This window comes from Anabrus simplex, chromosome 13 (assembly GCF_040414725.1).
Source record: "Anabrus simplex isolate iqAnaSimp1 chromosome 13, ASM4041472v1, whole genome shotgun sequence".
In the NCBI taxonomy this organism is placed as follows: domain Eukaryota; kingdom Metazoa; phylum Arthropoda; class Insecta; order Orthoptera; family Tettigoniidae; genus Anabrus; species Anabrus simplex.
In genome coordinates this window covers 10,385,138-10,398,816 of record NC_090277.1, presented here as the reverse complement: position 1 = coordinate 10,398,816, position 13,679 = coordinate 10,385,138, and the positions used below count along the sequence as shown (strand labels likewise).

The 13,679-nt window shown below is 35.7% G+C and overlaps 1 protein-coding gene across 6 annotated transcripts in view; it reads left to right on the top strand.

The window, feature by feature from the left end:
• Positions 1 to 13,679, top strand: part of LOC136885122 (zinc finger protein 248) — a 100,055-nt gene that overhangs the window by 48,602 nt on the left and 37,774 nt on the right. For 4 of the 6 annotated variants that reach the window (XM_068230193.1, XM_068230194.1, XM_067157586.2 and 1 more), the window contains one exon: positions 1,489 to 1,566. The exons of 1 other annotated variant lie outside the window; for it this stretch is intronic. In XM_068230193.1, the coding sequence (XP_068086294.1) occupies positions 1,489 to 1,566 (78 nt within the window). Of the gene's footprint in view, positions 1 to 1,488; positions 1,567 to 10,194; positions 12,823 to 13,679 lie in introns of those variants that run through there. One more of the 6 variants, XM_068230195.1, reaches the window with a different exon arrangement.

Here is a 13,679-nt window from a genome sequence, read left to right as displayed (position 1 = left end):
GTACAAAATAAATAATTTTTGAGGAAACAGGAAGATAAGAATGCAAATAACATGAGGCCAACTGCAGTGAGCTTTATTTTCTACCTCAAATATATATATATATATATATATATATATATATAGAGAGAGAGAGAGAGAGAGAGAGAGAGAGAGAGAGAGAGAGATTCAGCATTAACTGTTAGAATTATTATGCCTATATTAATTTCAGGTAGAAAATAAAGTGTACTACAGTTTGCATAATTTTTTTGTTCTCATTTCTATGTTCATGTTCCCTCAAATATTAATTTATTTTGCACAAGAAATATAGCTGCGGCGAGACTCAAACTCACATCTTCGAGGTTCGCAGATAAGTATGGCAACCACTAGGCCATCACTCAGGTTGACTGTGATGTAACTGTACAAGTATATGTGCATTGCATTGGAATTGGGGATTCATAAATTTTTCAGAAATTATTAAGTTGAAGACCTGACATGTTTAAGTAAAATTTGTTCATCTTTTAGTGTGCCATCAACTTCACCTCATCCAAAGCGGATCCTTTGTCATGACATTTGACCTTTTTTTTTTTTTTTTTAAACGAAAGCGTATTGACCTAAATCCTTACACACGAGTTACTGTTGAATGTCCCCACCATCGGTACATTGAAGCTTGTTGAAATCGGTTGGACACAGGGTCTGGCCTATCCTTGTTAGGTATTATGCTTCATACTCATTTCATGTAATTGTAGGTGACTAAGTAAAACACAAGAGTGTGTAGAATTCTGCAAAGAATTCCTGCTGCCATTGCAGCATTAACACATTACATTATTTTCCCTGCAGTAAAAGAATGTCCGAAAATCATTCAAGACATACCAATTATCACACATTTGCAGTGATGTAGGAGCCTTAAATTGCATTCATATAAGAATACATTGAATGTTTTGTGATGTAACAGTCCGTTCTTACATTTTTCAAGCACACTTACATACTTTCAAATTAAATCTGTAACAACATTTGTCTCTCATTCATTATAAAAACACTTTTGTTGCTTCTTACTTTTGATATGTTTACATTTTAGCGGTCTCCGCTTACCATAACCTGTAATAATGTCAACCATGTGTGACAAAATACTATTTCAATGAAGAACAGAAGATGCTCACTGCCGAATGTGTTCAGAAATCTCACAGAAATGTCTTTGTCTTTTACAATTCCTTCGTAACAAATGTTGGAAATATGTTCGTAAAACCGGGTTCTTTTAACCAAAGTGTTAAATTATTAACAATTGTTAGTTATCATTTGTTAAACAAAATTTAACACAGAGTTGGAGAAACTGGGCCCTAGAATATCTATTGTTATTGTGTAATGATGGCTGCTCATAGAAGGCGGCCTACAATTTACCGACCACACGAGGGACCTTTCTTGATCCATTTTGTCCAGGGAGAAAACATCCCTTTCTCTACTAGACTTTCAGTTGTATCTGAGAAGTGTGACTAAAGTATTACCTTTCTGCAGGAATGTTTTCAACTTCAGTCAACAATGACATGTTTAAAAGAAGAAACCGAACCAGAGTTGGAGCCAGGACCTACACAGGTAAATGCATTTTAATTAATCTATTTATCTGATAAGCCTGATAGTAAAAATTGCGAGAAGAAAGCTTAACTGATATCAGTGAGTCACCCCGTAGCAAAATATTAATATTTCTACCATTATTCTTATTTTCTTCAAGTAGTTCTGCTAGTTACTGTGTGGCAGCTGGTTTCATTGCTACAAATTATACATACATCAGAAGAATTTCCAGTTTTGCCCAGACACCTTAGAAACATGATGTCTTTTTGTAGCAATTGTTATAGAAGCCATTAGTATTTTCTTACATTTTGCTGAGTGTTAGCTTCAAGATATATATTGTGCCATTTTAAGGCACCCAATGTGGTGGTCTTCTTTCTTGATAAGTGCGCCGGCTGCTCCTGCAAATAATGACATTTAAAAATACCTACCACCTCATGTAGACTCTTCTCCTCAGGGGTGGTGCGTTCTTGGATCCCTCGGGTTGATGGGCCACACGTCGATCGGGGGGTGAGGAAATGAAAGATGGGGTAAACTAAACTATTAAATGACGGTACCCAAAGACTGAATTAAAAATTTAAATAAATAAAATGGTTTATTTAACAAAATTTTGCAAAGTGTAAAAATGAAAGAAAAATGGTGTAAAATAAATAATGTGAAATGAAATTAAAATTTAAAACAATTAAAAGATCTGCATTACAATAAGTTAATTATCTGCCTTAATAAATTTCGACTGAAGGTCGATTAGATTTAAATATTCTGGGTTACATCGAACCACTGTCTCCATGACGATGACGTGACCACATTTAAAACACTGGTCAGAAATACAGTCTCATTTGAATAAATGATTTGCAATACCTTGGAGAATGTCCTCTCAAAATAAATTTGAGTAATTACTTAGTTAATTTGTTAATTCGTCAAGTTGACATTGACTTTGAGGTGTCTATCAAATATTTAACCCATATTCAACTTTAGTTGGGAAACACCCAACTCTAGAATAATAGTAGAATGCACTAACCATGTGTGACAATAAAAAAAAGAGAGAAAAACCATGAACATGGTACTTTATCCGTTATATAACCTTTGCCACATATTTAAACTACTCGTGGCTGAAAACAAGAAGATTTATTGAACCAAAACCTGAGTGCTGTCATCACTCATTTAATTAGTTAAATCTTACTTATTTAACTGTGATAGTCTGGACACTTAAAATACTTAAATTAATCAGGCCAAGTGCCTCAAGTTTACATCTCAAATGAAAGCGATCCCTTTACATTGTTAACTTTACCTAGTTTGCCGCTGCCTGCATTTCATTGCGAATGCATATTTGTGTAGTACCAACTTTAGATGGAGGCAGATCCCATCTTATTTATGTAACTCATCTGCGGTACTTGTGATACAACTGCTTATTAAAGATCGCTTCATTTGCCTAACTGAAATGTAATGGATTTCTAAGGCTTGGTGATTACTAACTGTCTTTTGGTGTGAGCATACCACTACTATGGTTGTGACTATGAACTAATCGATGATCTATTACCCTAACATATGAAATCTTATTTACATAAATGAACATGTCAATGGAGAAACACTGGTCCCAACCTGACTACACCTATTTTATTTACATAAATTAAATACAAACACTATTCACGTATCATCAGATTCTAAAGTAATACGGTGACAAAATGTATACAAAGAAAGGATATTATAACAAAAATCCAGATCCCAAAAATCACTGCCTAATAAAATTTTACAATAAAAATGCGCAATATCGAAGTATAAAATATTACCCTGATTCAAGTAGCAAAATTATGTGAATTTGATGGTAATCTTCTCACCTCAGACGAAAATGTCTGGATATGACCCTATTCAATCTTTACGGACAATAATTATTGGTATTACATGTCATCAATGATTATACATGACTGTCGAAACACCCATTGACCGGTCGCTCTGTTCACAATTCACCTCGGACTCTAACTTGCATATTTTCCAAGCATCTATTTTCCCTGGAAACTATTTGAAACAATACAGGCTTTTCACCTACAACCATCATACATGTCGTCGCATATTTAACACTCTCGGTTGAATTATTCATCTCTCAATTCTATTTATTCATCTATATTCTCGACGTAGTAACTCATAGTACGGCCTCGCTCATATCAGGCGGGAGAAATAACTTTGTCGTTCACATATTCATTTTTACGACATTATTCAGGACATGGTCCAAATATCACATTTTCCATTTTTCAACGCATATCATCAGGGATATTACTATTACTTTGCTCGTTATTTTGATCATCTACCGTTTCACACATTGTGAAATATCAGAGCTAACTTATCAATGGCTTCCTGTCACTAATTATTTAACTGAAATAACGAGATCGCCTCTCTAAAACACGGCTATCAAAATGTGTAGACCACGTTTACATAAAGAAATTAAATTTTGCGTATCAACCAGATCATCGCGAAATACAAAGTATGAGAGCTAACGGAAACGGTCATCTAATGATTACATAACATGAAATAATAAACCGGATGCGCTAATGGCAAAAGTAAACATTTAAACTAACATGGCGGCATCTGCAAAATCAAAATGTCAACAAAAATACCGCTCATTACCATAGTTATTATTATTATTATTATTATTATTATTATTATTATTATTATCATCACTTTAAAATCTGCACTACACTGTATGTAAATTTCTTAGTAAAATAGGATTCTCGTATGTCAAAATGACTTACTTCAAAATGATCCAGAAATAATATGAAAAATATTTACTTAAGGAAACTACGCAAATAACACTCGCTAACACTTATTTATTATTATTATTATTATTATTATTATTATTATTATTATTGTTATTATTATTATTATTATGGTCATGATTTTTATAATTACAATTATTGTGACACTATGGCATTTATATTCCGAATCATCAAATATAATTGTCGTAGTCTCACGTTTAACTCAAAAATGAAAATGATATCAAACTACAATTTCCTATCATCCTTTCTCAGTTCAATACGGACAAAAATGAAATTCCTAGGTTTAAATAATATCATCTGACACGTGAATTATTTACAATCCTATCTAAAATTCTAAACTACATTTTTGATCATCGATTGTTCATAGTCCTACATATTTACATATTTACATTCTGCTCATTTACCTTATTTGTGCTGGAGGCAGGTCAGATCACCCTCCGGACTCCGTCGTGATGAATTTAGTACTTCATCTTCAAGCTGATGTTATCCAAGAGGTCACACGCACAAACTTGATGCATTTTTACGATAGCGTTGCACACGTCCATATTTATATTAGCACTCGCATTTTTAACACTCCTATGAAGATTACTCAATGACACTGCATTGAGCACCTGACGTGAAGTTGAAAGTCTGGAATCTGCTACCTGCCTAGCCTCCTACTGTCGTCTCTCTCACCCCTCTCAGTTTGTTTGTGGAAAGGATTATTGGTTATTCACCTTCTCTGACCATAACACTGGACTCAAGGTCTTAGTGCCGCAGCATTCCACTAGTGAAAACAAAGTCCTTCTCCCTGTAACTGGCCTGACTTATTCTGCTCCCAAATATCTCACTTGCAATAATAGTTCTATGAGAGTGTGGAAAAAGTTAAATGTAATGTTCCCAATGATATGTTGAGAATTTTTATAATAATCATCCTCCAAAATATGACTTTTCCGCGAAATATACAAGCTACACGTGAACTAGGGAAAATGTTATGCAGCTACATGTTACGAAGAGATCCATTGTTCATCTCGGTCCTAGCATGTTATAAGTTCATTCAAGGCAAATGTTGAGAGTATAACTATCATTGTCATTTGTTAATTTAACTGCCTGATTATCTCTGCATAAACTAAAGTTGAATAAAAGTTTGTCAAAGTGTTCATGTCAGCTAAGATATTACTCACACAAGCAAATACATTACTCACTCGGATGCCAACAACTGTACAAGACTGAGAATTCTTACAAGACTGAAAATTCTTACGAGACTGAAGATTCTTACAAGACTGCGAATTCTCACAAGACTGAGATTCACCACACTGGTGTTGTCGGTTTTGTAAACAGTCCTCCCCCCACTTCGAAAATAGTTCTGTGGAAGGGATGTGGCGTAATAATCCTGCACTTGGGACTGATTTATCATACGTCCGTAGGTTAGAATTTTAGGAAATGTGTTCTAAACATTCCTAATTTTGGTCCGATTTACGTGTTACATTGCGTTCTGAGAAACGATCACAGGTTAATTTATACGACGGCGCGCATCACTGGCTCTATTTTCTGCAAGAGTATGGTGCCTTCCCGCCATGACTGTTCATTTCCTGGGCGATACCACTCTTCCATGTAAAATTGAAAATTTCTTATTTAACCACTGATTAACCACACTTTTGCACTGATAAATCCTCAAATATTGTTTGGAAGTCAGGACACAATCTTTCACAGCTACTTCGGGCACCAAATCGCGAAATACTAGCTGTAGATTCCCACTATGACAAGACATTAAAATTTGCAATTTTGTGATCGGCTGAGACGTTCGCGCTCTTAGTAGCTTGGATTCTTCCTCTTTCTGCCAAGGGATGATGGGTATTATTCGTTTCTCTCTCCCACCTCTGGGTAGGGCAAATTCCGATGTGCGGATTCAGGTGGGAATAAGATAGAAAGCTTCCACTTCTCGTCGGCATCATAAACATAATTGGACGTACCACTCAGGCTAGCTACTTCCTGTTCGTGCCTTAAGACGTATTCTGTGGATATATTTTCAGTCTGAACGGCGCCTGACTGTTGCTTTGTGAGACTGCAAGCTTTTCCCAGCCTACTGTAGTATTCCCATATGCGAATTATTAAACATTTAATTTATGCATTTATTATGCACATTTGTTTATGGGTGCAATATGTTATGTTCAGGGCTCAGAATTTGAGGGAAAATCCTTTTTGCAAGAGTCCAAAGATGAGGTCCATCATAATAAAAGTTCATTCTGGGTCATTGTAAGGCAGATAATATTTGATTTTATTTCTTCTTTTTTCTTTTTTTCAGCATTGTTTAGTTAGTACGTCCTTTTTCAGCTTGTTTTAGGTCTTAACAATTTTTTTTTTTTATTTGCAACTTCACTTTATTTCAACTACATTTTCAGTGTCCGTTCTCAATTAGAAACATTGTTATTCATCCATCACCCCTTAAACATATTTTCCTGGAACCATATCTGAAAAGCGAGAAAATTAAATGAAAAATGAAACTACTGCTTGAAAAGACCAGAAATACCAAATTATATGCAAGATAAATGAAATATTGAAAGGAGACTATTTTGATGTGAGTGCCTTTGTTGAGGAAGATCTCCTGCTGCACAAAAACATACATAAAATAAAAAAATAATTCAGATAATTCACTCGGATTTTGCATTCTTGACATTGAAGGTTATGACTTACCCAATCTTCACTCCTTGAGTGACTGCTGGCTGTGGTACAGATGTTCCATTTGAAATAATTTTGAAAAGACCGAATCCATGCACTCTAAAAATGCAATTTTGGATGGTGGGTGGACTATACAGTTTTCATAACTATTTCTAAAACACTGCTGTATGCACAAAATGGATATATAACAAGATTAATGTCTTTTACTCCAATTTCCAATCACTATGGTTCTTTTGCATCACCAGCCACAGGTGTTTGGTAGAACATCGTGCTGCACTTTCACTCTCTTCAGTAACTTTCAGTGTTGCTATCACTATCTTTGAACTGGATTCATTTTCCAAAACATCATTATTGCAGTAATCACTATCTAAGAAAATGCCTACCAGCGCTTTCAATCTCTCCTGTTATTGCAGCGAAGCTGGTTCTGCACAATCAATACTGAATACCAATGAAAATAACCTGCTGTTTAACAATCCCAGTGTCACACAGAAATACAGACAGCATTGTTTAGTAACAATACATGCCTCTAGTTCCTTACATCGTGCATTGTTAGAGATTATATTGCAAAGGGAATCTAATATACAAAGATAAGCGAGATACTGCATCATTTCAAGCTGAGCTCGTCATTTGATTCATGCGTCCATACACCACGGGCGACAACAGCTCGTCATATGCAAATGGGATGTGAAGAGAAGTTTCTCGATGTTTCCCAGTGTGCAACTGGAACATTTCAAGGAGTGATTGATGACGTCTGTAGGTTTCTGATCTACTTGAATCATTATCACCACAGTTCATTCAACTTCCACTTACACAGCGGCGGGAACAAAGAGAGGTTATAGGAGGTTTTCATACAATAGCTGGGTTCCCTTATGTATTGGGTGTGCTGGACTGTACTCATGTGCGAATACAGTCTCCCGGAGGTGAAATAGGAAAGGTTATTTCTCGTTGAACTTGCAATCTGTGGGCGATTTGAACCTCATGATTTAAGATATTGTAGCAAGATGGCCAGGTTCGACTCATGGTAGCACAATATTTCACAATTCTCAGCAGAGAGCATGTCTCGAGATGAGAGAAATAGATCATGGCTATCTCTTGGGTGATGGAGGTTACCATTGTAAATCCTTCCTCCTTACACCTGTTCAGAATCTCATCTTCCCAGCAGAACAATGATATAACAGGGCCACATTGGCACAAGGAATGTTGTCGAGAGATAATATGGTGTGTGGAAAAGGAGGTTCCCTTCCATGTCTTCAGAACTTTGATGCAACATTCAAAATATGTTGAACATTATTGTTGCCACGGCTGTGCTGCACAACATTGCCATTGCAGCTCGAGAAATAGATCCCCCCAATGACCCTGAAAATAATCTTCAATTATTTGAAAAAGAAGAAGAAGAAGGCAATTTACCAATACCTGCTGTGCATCTGCATCTCAGGAATGATGATAATCCAGGGCAAGTTAACAGATGTGCTGTAATTAACAGACATTTTACTAAAATTCAAACAAAGATAAGGTGAAATTTTATTTAATAACTAACTTCTTTTACAATAGTTTAGCAATTTTTGCTTTCCGGTATGCTATATTTTCTTTTATTAATTCCTTTTTTGATTTAAACATTTCAAACTTTTCATTGTGCTCTTTTCCCTTAAGCGCCATGTCCGTGCCTCTCGCTGCACTTCTGTAGCATTTAATATTGACTCTGTTGCTGCCAACTTCCTCTTTTTTTGTACCTCCAGGTTTCTTCCTCATTTGGTGCTGCAAAGAAAAATATACACCCATTCTTTTAGTGAAGAGAGAAAAATGTCTTGCTATATAAATTGAAAAAAGGATATTTAATGGTTTAGCCTCGGTGTTATAAACTTTGGTGATTTTAAAATTTATTTTCACTATCTAAATTCCACCTGCAGTGCAGTGAAGTTTTTCTAAAACTAAAACATAAAATACTTCACCTTTAGGCCTACACCACTTGAAGGTCTTGTTGGTTTAAGTAGTGGAGTTTGCCCATAATCTTGAGGACAGTGGCCTAAGTTGTCACAATCATCATCATCATCACCATCAATGTCAACACCAAAGTTCCCCTAAAAATAATAATTATATAAGGTAGGTTGCGGTAATAAGGCCCAGCAGGTATTAAGGCGCACTGTTTGATTTTCATATTTGCCGCTACTTTAGTCAGTAGTGCTTACTGTCTATGTCTGCTACCTGTTGGAGAAAGTGAGAACTCGGCCCTCCTCAGTATTTGGTTGCTAGGCCAGAGTCAAGACGCGGGAAGGTGAGTTGATCTCATTCTTATAACTTTTCTTTGGAAAGGGAGGTAAAAAAGGGAATGTTAGTGCTAGGATAAAATTAAAATAATATATGTATCTAATAATGCATTAAATAAGTAATGAAACGGTGTACATTTTATTGAATTTGGTTAAGAACAGAAGATGGTGCAATCAAAAAACCTCAGTTTAGTTTCAATTTAATACAAAAATATGCTAACCCAATGTTATTTTAGGTCGTAAAGTTTCACAAATATACTAAATAGACTAAAATTATTTTAAATAAGTGAACAATTTTTTTATTTTTTATCCAGTGTACACATTGGTATTGATCTGAATTTGAAGTCGAAGACATGTTCTTACGCATGACTTTTGTATTAAAGACTACTGCGGTGATTTCAGGGTAGCATGCTAGCTCCTTGGCCTGGATTCGATTCCCAGTATTGGCACATAAATTATAAAAACCAGGAGGCCAGGAGATCTGGAATGGCGTTATCCCAGCATCGTGACAACAATTGTACGTAGTGGCATCGGTCAAAAAACCAAGGGAAGCATTATGCTGACCACATGATCTCTCCATCTGTAGGCTACAAGCCAAGCAATAGTTCTCTTGGAAGCTTTCAGTTTTATATTAAAAATTATTAGCATTTATCCTTGTAGACACTACTTAGTTATTGTTAGTGCTATGAATGAAACAAGAAATTTATTTTTACCATCTTGTAATTATTCTATACCCAGAAAAGCTGTGGAGATGGCAGAATACCTTCTTTTATGTTTAGACTAAGTTAGTTCTTGTTTACATACATCAGAAATAAGGTATAAAAGTCATTCACTTTGCAGTTACTCTTCTGCTGAGAAGATATTTCACTTGTTTCGGTTATTACATAAGTTATAAAACTTATGGATTTTCAGGAAAATGTTCATACACTCTTAGGAAGAAATTGAAATTCTGTATTCCTTTCCAGATTATATCAAATCTCATCATGAGTAAGAAATATCGAGGTCGCAGAGCCAACTGGGACGAAAGTATGATGGATGAAGCTTTGAGATTGCTCAAGAAAGGAAAATCTCAAAGATATGTTGAGAGTCACTGTGGTATTCCACGGAGAACTCTAAGGAATCATTTGAAATCTGGGACCAGCAAACGAAAGTTAGGTACACATAGCATTCTTACTGAAGAACAAGAGGAGGATCTAGAGCAAAGGATTATACGATTTTGTGAAATAGGATTTCCCCTGACCCCAGTGATTATACGTAGGTGTGTGTACAAGTTTGTAGAAAAGCACAATATTAAGCACCCTTTTAGCAAGGTATCACAGTTAGCTGGCAGAGAATGGTTTCGTGCATTTATGAAAAGGCATCCGCGACTTTCGAAAAGAAAAGCCCAGTCTATGAACCCTGCAAGGGCTCAGAAACTGAATCTTGCAATTGTGAATGATTACTTCAATAAATTGGATGTCGTCCTTTCAAAACTGGACTTAAACATCTCGCCCTCAGAACATTTATAATATGGACGAAAAGGGAGTTCATCTCACCTTACATCTCCAACAACACGTTCTCTCGAAGAAAGGAGCCAAATGTGTTCATATTGTTTCTCATGAACATGCTGAGAATGTGACAGTGGTTGCATGTACAATTGCCATAGGCAATGTGATCCCTCCAATGGTGTTATTTAAAGGGGTTAGGTACAGGAAATCATTCAAAGCTGGACTTCCTCACTGCTCAAGGGTATTAATGACAACTAAGGGAAGCATTAAAGGAGAAATTATCGTGAAATGGATTGAACACTTCGCACAATACAAACCTCCCGGCCCAACTCTACTCATTATGGATGGAGCTAAGTGCCACCTCGACATCTCCATTGTGGATAAGGCAGAAGAACATGAAATCACTCTGTTTTGTTTGCCGAGCAACACTACGTATGAGCTACAACCACTCGATAAGGCCATATTCCATTCATTCGAGCACTATTGGGACCAGCAGCTTTTGCACTTCTGGGAGCACAATCCTGAGGACCCAGATAGAAAACTTACAAAGGACATATTTTCTGAAGTTTTTACTCCACTTTGGGGTAAATGTATGAATCTAAGCAACATATCAAGTGGGTTTAGAGCAACGGGCATTTACCCGTTCGATCGCACTGCGATTCCTGAAGAAGCATTTGCTCCAAGTTCTGTGACACACCGTGAAGAAGAACACGACGTGGAAGACAACACACCACTCTCCGAGAGGTTAGCTGCATTATCTCCTGGTAGTAGAGACAGTGCTAAAATGAAAGATAAAATTAATTCCCCCTTCCAAGAACTGATGCAATCGCCTTGCATGAAAATTAAGAAAACAATTTCAGCTCCCCGAAAACAGGCCATTAACTACCGAGCACAAAAGCTAACTAGAAATCTGTTTGGAGATCCTACTCAGATTCATGACAACATTAATCAAAGGGAAGATGAAGTCAATTGACCATCTACGTCCACGTCTACTGCAGTAACAACCCCAGATATAAGCTGGTTTTGTGCTGCTTGCCAGGAAGAATACGTGGCGGACATGCGAGCTTGCAAAACTTGCCAAGCTTGGGTGCATGCAATGTGTGTTGGACTGACTATAAACGACAAGGAAGATTATTTTTGTCCTGACTGCTCATAAGTTTTTGTGTTTTCAGACTTTGTTTTCAAAATATCAAAGACTCTTATTTCATACAGAATTAAATGTTATGTTAAAGTAAATTAGTTTTTTCAATAAGGGAAAGGAAAATTTAAAAATGACTGTCTGAAAATTAAGTGTTTTTTGAAAGTTTGTGTGATTTAAATTTCAAGAATTTTATATTAAGTGGTTATTAATTTTTTAAAGCACATTAGCTTGGTTTTTCGAAGTAAGATGAGAGGAAATAATGCTTCCTGTAACTTTATTCAGGTCTCCTTAACTTAGCATGCTGAAATGTTTCATATCATATTTTCAATTTTAAAATTTCAACATAAGTATTTTTGAATTAATGAACATGTCTTTTAACACTTCTTATCCTTATCTACAAAACATACCATTTCCTCTTCCAATTTGGCGTAATTGCCCATAGAGATGACATTAAGGTACTCTTCCACTGCGGGCCTTATTACATGTTAGAGCAGGAAATAAGGCCCATTACATTAATTACATAATTGTGCTATGTGGGAACCATGGATACATTTACAATGATTTATTTGTGATATCTGGTGAAAAGATACATCAAGGAACATTTTTTATTTGAAACAAATTCTTGTATCTCTGTTACTTTAAGAGCAAATGGCAATCTATCTGTAAGTGGGCCTTATTTGCCTCACCTACCTTATATATATAATATATTTACATTAATGCAGTCTGTAGTTCTGTGGCCTGCAGTTACTTGTGTATAGTTTTGTGCATTTTGATATATGGTGAATGTATTAACATATTCACATTAGCAATATCTCGTAGTGTGTCCGGAGTGTTGGAAGTACTGGAAAGTGTTTTCAGATTGTCATCAAGTTCTGGAAGTTATATTACAGTTCATTATTTTAAAGTGATCTACTGTATGCCATTGTTAAATGAAATTTATAAGCAAGATATGTATAAATATATGAGTTTACTACCATATAAGTATCCTATTTAGCCCTACCTTTGTTTTCTGCATAACCTGCATCCGAGTCATGGGTGCTTTGTGCAATAATCCCAAGCACCCTTTTATCAATATCTCGTACTTTCGATGGTACGCTAGGTCCACCCCCGTCTTGTACATTTCCACCTTGTTGTCGGCAGAGGCTCGTCTAGCCCTTCATTTAAGGTTTTCATACACACCTTTTAAGTTAGTGTGTGACCTGTGTGGTACCTGAATAATATGTACATAAAAATATGATAGAACTTGCTGCAAAAGGATAATAAAATATATATACAAATGCCTGGACCCCAGAGGCAAAGTACACTATGTGGAATTACAATCTACAGGTTTGTACAGTTGTTGTTCAGTAAAATACTGAGCACATTGTACTGTATAAGATGTTCTTGGGCACACTTTTTTCAGAAACAAATGAACCTATAAGTAAAATATTTATGTGTATCCACAGTATTTTTATCTATTTGGGAGCTGAATTATACTGTAATAACAATTGAAAATTATCTTAATGAAATTGCAACAAACTTAGAATGCCATAAATATAACATTGCAGGATGATCCTCGTAATCAATACAAGTTCAAATCAGTAAATAGTTGTATCATTGTATACATGGTACTAGTACCGAGAAAGATGTTCCCTCCTAGCCATTAACTGATTTTAAAATGACACATCATACAATGATGTGAAGCATGTGCAAACTATTTTAATGTCATCAATATAAGCACAGATTCATCAAGCACTAATGTACAATAACAAGCTGACAAAGAAATTGAAGTAGGCTATATGCTATTTTAATGTCAACAAGATAAGCACAGACTCTTTTAATC